Source organism: Sinocyclocheilus grahami, unplaced genomic scaffold (genome assembly GCF_001515645.1).
Source record: "Sinocyclocheilus grahami isolate Dianchi unplaced genomic scaffold, SAMN03320097.WGS_v1.1 scaffold1275.1, whole genome shotgun sequence".
Lineage (NCBI taxonomy): Eukaryota > Metazoa > Chordata > Actinopteri > Cypriniformes > Cyprinidae > Sinocyclocheilus > Sinocyclocheilus grahami.
Genome location: NW_015506454.1, coordinates 174,944 through 181,997, shown reverse-complemented (window position 1 = coordinate 181,997; position 7,054 = coordinate 174,944). Strand labels below are relative to the sequence as shown.

The window sequence follows — 7,054 nt, the reverse complement described above, 5'->3', positions numbered from 1 at the left end:
AATTTAATTGCACTCGTGCCACCTCCGAGCCTCATTAAACGTCTGAAAATGTACCTACAAGCCGCTTTTGTGTTCTTCTGCACCACCTCTGTAGTAGAAATTAATTTATTAATGCTAATTTCATATGATTGGTAACTTATGTCTTATTCTACATATTGTTTTAAATAGAAATTTTAAAAAGATGAAATAGATTTGAAATTACAAAGATACTCCTGTAAGTCACTTTAAGAAGTCTCGTATTAGGAAGGCTAATTTTTGATTATTGAAATTTTTTTAATTAGGAGGACAAGCGCTCCTAATTACAAGAAGAAAAAACTATGGTACGGCTGAGGAATGACGTTTAGTCGAAGAGACATTTTCAGTCAAAAGATTTTTTTTTTGCTTTAACCCGTGCAATATAACAAGTAGAATAAGACAAATAAGTTACCAATCATATGAAATTAGCATTAATAAATTAATTTCTACTACAGAGGTGGTGCAGAAGAACACAAGTGGCTTGTAGGTACATTTTCAGACGTTTAATGAGGCTCGGAGGTGGCACGAGTGCAATTAAATTAATGAATATGATTTAAATAACTGGAATTATGCACTAAAAATGAAACTAAGTCTGCCAGCAGGTGGCGGCAAGTCACTGATTCATTCATTCAATTGATTCGTTCGAACGACTGAATCATTCAGGAATGAAGCAAGTGACTCTCTTTATGAACTGACGGAAATCCGTGTGAATACAAATGAACAGAAATCAACAAGTTGCATAAAAACTGGACTCATATGAAATTAGCATTAATAAATTAATTTCTACTACAGAGGTGGTGCAGAAGAACACAAGTGGCTTGTAGGTACATTTTCAGACGTTTAATGAGGCTCGGAGGTGGCACGAGTGCAATTAAATTAATGAATATGATTTAAAAAACTGGAATTATGCAATAAAAATGAAACTAAGTCTGCCAGCAGGTGGCGGCAAGTCACTGATTCATTCATTCAATTGATTCGTTCGAACGCCTGAATCATTCAGGAATGAAGCAAGTGACTCTTTATGAACTGACGGAAATCCGTGTGAATACAAATGAACAGAAATCAACAAGTTGCATAAAGACTGGACTCTTTAAGAGCTGTTTGTGTGCAAAATAGAACTGCATAATTCGAGTCCCAAGTGGAAGTTGTGGTCCTCTCAAGACTCTGAAGAAAACAAGAATCAAACTAAACAAAATCCCATGTAATTTATGAACGAATGACTCAATGACTCACTCCAGATGTACTCGATTCATTACTGGATGAATCTCTTGCATGATTCAAAGACAAATACATTTGAACAGCCACCGTCTGGCGTAACAATGTAATCATAAATCTTCATTTGAAGCGTCACATTACTTTCAAAAGGTGATTTACTCTATTTTAATCGCTACCGTACACATCAGAGTTTATATCCGAGCTTTAAACGTTTATCCCCGCACTTCTGTGATTTGAATGTAATGATACTGTGTGGCTGAAGAGACTGTGAAGCGGTTTCATTCGTGACAGATGACCGCTGCTCTCTCTGTAGGTCAGCGCAGTGTGAAAGCAGATTTAAATGTTCAAATCACACGGGTGTACGCTTGCGTACCGGGAGACACCACAGCCTCCGGGTCGTCCATGTCAAACGCAGCCATGTTTCCGATAGCAAACCCGTACCCGGAGTGGACATCAGGCAGGCCGATGGAGCGCTGCGGAACAGATACAAATGAGAAAAACAGGAAGCAGCAACATGATGCGTTTCCTGTGACGATAATCCTGATCATTTAACTCACATGTACGATTCCTGGCAAAGCGGCAACGTTTCCAATCTGCTTCATAGCAGGCAAGAACCCGCCAAACCCTGTGAAAACAGCATCTTTCACTAATACTGCATACGCAATTTAAACCATTACAACTTTAGTCCGCTCGACTGATGCGTGACGAGGTTTTAATATTCACAGAATTTCATGCATTCAAATGTTTTAATAATAACTATAGGCTGCATTGGTAAATATTGTTCTATTAGTGCATATAATGATGAAATACTCATTAATACAAAAATAAAATATTACAAAATCAATATTAAGTAATTAAATATATATATATATATATAGTAATACTAAAACTATTGCAAAGTTAATATTAATTAAATATATATAGTAATACTAAAAATATTGCTAAAAATATTAAATATATATAGTAATACTAAAAATATTGCAAAGTTAATATTAATTAAATATATATAGTAATATAAAAAATATTGCAAAGTAATATTAAAAATATAAAAATGTCTTTGGGGGGGGGGAACTAGTTTTTCTACTGCATTTTATTTCTTGCATTAAACATTTTGAATCCATGCGTTTATAAATAAAGGTTGTTGCAAAGTAAATTCAGAGCAGATACACGTGTGTTCATTTAAACAATTACATGGTTAGATATTTATTGTTCCCGTTATAAGAACTTGGACCTTGAGTCTGCTCGGTGTGTTATGGCTTTCAGCGGTGTGCATGCATGATTGTGTGTCTGACTGATTATACAGCACAATCAGGAGCATCTCAATCATTTCCAAGCCATAAACCAAACCAAACATCGTTGTGTTTCACAATGAGCCCTCAAGATGATAAAATACAGATGAAATAAAACGTCTTGCTTAGTGCTGGGCGGTATACCGGTTCATACCGAATACTGGTGTTTATTTTTGTTATGATATGAATTTGTAAAACACTGCAATACCGGTGTGTGTCGCTTAAACAACGTTGGGAACGCGGCACTGTTTGAGAGGGGTCTCTTTTCACTGTTGCACTGTGGTGAGGGAACAGCTGTATGTGTACTCATCATGACAGTAAAATAGTGCATTCTAAGTCAATATACTGCAGTATTTCCTCTCAATCAGTAGAAAATATGCTTAACACCCGCTCATGCATGAAAAACAAATACCGTGATATACCGTGAACCCGGTATCATTTAGAAAAATACCGCGATATACATTTTTGATCATACCGCCCAGCACTAATCTTGCTATAATAGAAGCATGCTTTACAAAAAAGCCCTAATCACTTATTTTTTTACTTAAGAGCTGTAACTTCACCTCCACCGCGACAGGCGTTCCTCAGCTCCTCGAACATGAGTTTCTCCAGAGGATCATTGACGTAGAAAACACCCTCCACCTGAACATATTAAACCACAATAACAGCGGAGTTACAAACACGTGACGGCTGACTGAAGCCACTGCTACACAAGCATGATGTAGAGTTTATTAGTGCAATGCGTCACGTTTGCGGCGGCTTTACCTGCATGTTCGGCACGAAGCCCTTCTTGATCCGCCAGCAGTTCTTGTGGATTTTATCCAGATACTGAAGCTCATCGTTGTAAGAGCGACTCATTTTAAAATAGAATTAACAGACGCACTGTTGACAGCACACGCGTTTCCGGATCTTCTTCTTCGTCGCTTGCTTTCTTCTTCTTCGCTTGCTTTATACGGATATATCTCGGGGTCTTCGGCGCCACCTGCTGCTCGCACACATTACATCAGAAGAAGGCGAGTGCTATTTTATTAAATATTAGTAATTACGTTTTTAGCGCGAAAACATGTCTAAAAAACCAAAACCGTCGGGATATTTTAATAGTTTAATTCCTGATTGTGTGTGTGTGTGTGTCCGCCTGTTGGACAAGTTCAGTTACAAGACGCCTCAGGCGTTCACTGCCCTCTTGTGGTCACATACAGAAGTGCAGTGTGTGCGCAGCACTGTAACGAACACACAATGTGTCCAATATTACAAGCGCTGTACTGGCCAGCGAGATTTGTTTAATAATCGGTTATTGCAATTAATGTAGAGAAAATTAACATAAATATACCCAAGCGTTGTAAATATAAAGACTAGGGTTGCAAAAAGGTGGAACATTTCCGGAAACTTAAAAAATAAATAAAAAAATAAAAAATAAATCGCTGGAATATTCCCAAAAATCCTGGAAAGTTTCCAAAGTTTCTGGAGTGTTTCCGAAATTTACTGGAAATGTTCCACCTTCTTGCAACCCTAGTCTTTATATTTACATCATTATTTATTAGCAACCCTAATAAAGACAAAGACTAAATAATTACAAGCTGATGTTTCAATTATGCACCTACGTTAATTAATACAATTGCTCTGTACCGACCTACGACAGTTAGACACCTTTAAATAGTTGCTAGTTAATAAAATACAATAATGTTTTATTATTTGACTGACAAAGCGCGTCAGGTTTATGACGTAATCGCGGGACTTTTATTTTGGAAACGTGTTCGGCTTCACTGCGCTGCTTCGACTCGCGTGAGAGGTACGTCTGTTTTTGTTCCTTTTTTATTGCATGCAAACATTCAGCAGAGGCTTTTCTTGGTGAATTGGCTGTGGCCTAATAAGGCTGAACTAAAGGCAGTCAGTAGCGCTGAGCTGTCGCTGTAGAGCTAGAGCTAGAGGTAGAGCTAGAGGTAGAAGTAGAGCTAGAGGTAGAGCTAGAAGTAAAGTGTTGTGCGGAGGGTCGGGTGTCACGTGATTCGCTCCGAAGCGAAAGTGAATGTGAGCGCGTCTGCTTTCAGCTGCAGCATGAAGCTCAGGGTGAGGATCAACAGACAGACCCGCGGACTGCAGCTGGACGGACCAGAACCCACCCTGTCGGAGCTCAGTGCCCGGGTCAGAGACGCCCTGCTGCCTCAGTGCGGACTGGGGTGAGTCTGAGATGCTGCTGCTGCTCCTCTTGTGTGTGTGTGTGTGTGTGTGAGAGTGTGTGTGTGTGTGTGTGTGTGTGTGAGAGAGAGTGTGTCTGTGTGTGTGTGTGTGAGAGAGAGTGTGTCTGTGTGTGTGTGTGTGAGAGAGAGTGTGTCTGTGTGTGTGTGTGTGAGAGAGAGTGTGTCTGTGTGTGTGTGTGTGAGAGAGAGTGTGTCTGTGTGTGTGTGTGTGAGAGAGAGTGTGTCTGTGTGTGTGTGTGTGAGAGAGAGTGTGTCTGTGTGTGTGTGTGTGAGAGAGAGTGTGTCTGTGTGTGTGTGTGTGAGAGAGAGTGTGTCTGTGTGTGTGTGTGTGAGAGAGAGTGTGTCTGTGTGTGTGTGTGTGAGAGAGAGTGTGTCTGTGTGTGTGTGTGTGAGAGAGAGTGTGTCTGTGTGTGTGTGTGTGAGAGAGAGTGTGTCTGTGTGTGTGTGTGTGAGAGAGAGTGTGTCTGTGTGTGTGTGTGTGAGAGAGAGTGTGTCTGTGTGTGTGTGTGTGAGAGAGAGTGTGTCTGTGTGTGTGTGTGTGAGAGAGAGTGTGTCTGTGTGTGTGTGTGTGAGAGAGAGTGTGTCTGTGTGTGTGTGTGTGAGAGAGAGTGTGTCTGTGTGTGTGTGTGTGAGAGAGAGTGTGTCTGTGTGTGTGTGTGTGAGAGAGAGTGTGTCTGTGTGTGTGTGTGTGTGTTAGATAGTTTTGGGGTTTCTGGTCAGATGTGCATTAACTTTAGTTGTGTTCATCATAGCCACAACATAACTGATGGTCAGCAGCCCATGCTGTGTTTTGAAAGCCCTAATATGGAGCACAAAAGCAGTCATAAGGGTCAGTTTTTCGAAATTGAGATGTGTGCATCATCTGAAAGCAGAATAAATAATCTTTCCATTGATGTATGGTTTGTTAGGATCGGACAATATTTGAAAATCTGGAATCTGAGGGTGCAAAAACATCTAAATATTGAGAAAATCATCTTTAAAGTTGTCCAAATGAAGTTCTTAGCAATGCATATTACTAATCAAACATTAAGTTTTGATATATTTACGGTAGGAAATTTACAAAATATCTTCACGGAACATGATCTTTACTTAATATCCTAATGATTTTTGGCATAAAAGAGAAATGTATAATTGTGACCCATACAATGTATTGTTGGCTATTGCTACAGATATCCCCCAGCGACTGGTTTTGTGCTGCAGCGTCACATATGTGGTATTAGTTGCTCACACGTTAATGTCTGCTCATCTGAAGCCGCTCTCGTGTGTCTGTCGCTCTCTGCTCAGATCTGATGTGGAGTTCAGTCTGTCTCTGGACGGGAAGGCGGTTCTGCTGGACACGGGACAGACGCTCTCCTCGTGTGGGGTTGTTTCTGGTGATATGATCGCTGTGATTTTGCCCCAGCAAACACAAACTGCCCCAGAAACCCCGAGCGGAGCAGAAGCTGCCCTGACAAACACACCCACATCCAGCGAGGAGGTCAGCTCAGACACAGAAATATGCAATTATAGTTTATTGCAACATAATTATTATAGTTTGTTAATTTTTGTTTCAGTTTAAGTTATTTTAGTACATCAAATTACACTAAATGAAAATGAGAAATGTTGTTTCACAAGTAGCTGGAATAAAAATAAGTTTAATTTGTAATGCTTATTTTATGCAATGTAATATTTTATGGCTTTAGTTAACTATAATAACCCTGATTTGATTACATTTTAAAAGATTAATAAAGTTATTAAAGTTTTATGAATTAATTTCACAATAAATTAAACAATACCATTGTTTTTTATGTAATAAATTTGTATTAAATCACAAAACACAGAATATATATATTTTAAAAAAAAAACTGAATTCCTGAAAACATATTAAATAGTATTATATGTTTAATTGGTTTGATAACTTTTTGATAATACATTTGTATTAAACATTAAATACAGAACCCAGAAAAATTTACACAGACAGCACAGAATAAAAAAATAAAAAAAGTAATTTATTAAATAAAATGCATTTTATATTTCACTATATTGTTAAAAGATTTATGAATTACATTTAATACATAATTTTTGATCATTTAAATTTAATAAAAAAATTAATACAGTAATCACACAATTTGGTTCCATATGGCCCTAAAACCGCTCTGCTATAATATAAGCAACAATAACCAAAGAAAAGAAACTGAAATGAGCCTGATGCCGCGAGTCAGCATGTTTATTTGTGTGTGTGCGAGTGCGTGCGTGCGTGCGTGCGTGTGTGTGTGTGAGTGTGTGCGTGCGTGCGTGCGTGCGTGTGTGTGTGTGTGTGTGTGAGAGTGTGTGTGCGTGCGTGCGTGTGCGTGTGTG

At 38.8% G+C, this 7,054-nt stretch overlaps 2 protein-coding genes across 2 annotated transcripts in view; one reads left to right on the top strand and one right to left on the bottom strand.

Moving 5' to 3' along the window:
- The window catches only part of rtcb (RNA 2',3'-cyclic phosphate and 5'-OH ligase), a 12,579-nt gene extending 9,142 nt beyond the window's left edge, over positions 1-3,437 (bottom strand). Inside the window, exons 1-4 of the mRNA XM_016254705.1 lie at positions 3,285-3,437; positions 3,083-3,161; positions 1,788-1,855; positions 1,604-1,703 (exon numbers count right to left, since the gene is read on the bottom strand). Coding sequence (XP_016110191.1) covers positions 1,604-1,703; positions 1,788-1,855; positions 3,083-3,161; positions 3,285-3,377 — 340 coding nt within the window. The 5' untranslated portion in view covers positions 3,378-3,437. The remainder of the gene's footprint in view (positions 1-1,603; positions 1,704-1,787; positions 1,856-3,082; positions 3,162-3,284) is intronic.
- Positions 3,438-4,253: 816 nt separating this feature from the next.
- LOC107568699 (F-box only protein 7-like) overlaps positions 4,254-7,054 on the top strand; it is an 8,841-nt gene continuing 6,040 nt past the window's right edge. Inside the window, exons 1-3 of the mRNA XM_016254677.1 lie at positions 4,254-4,308; positions 4,568-4,696; positions 6,002-6,194. Of these exons, the coding sequence (XP_016110163.1) occupies positions 4,575-4,696; positions 6,002-6,194 (315 nt within the window). The 5' untranslated portion in view covers positions 4,254-4,308; positions 4,568-4,574. The remainder of the gene's footprint in view (positions 4,309-4,567; positions 4,697-6,001; positions 6,195-7,054) is intronic.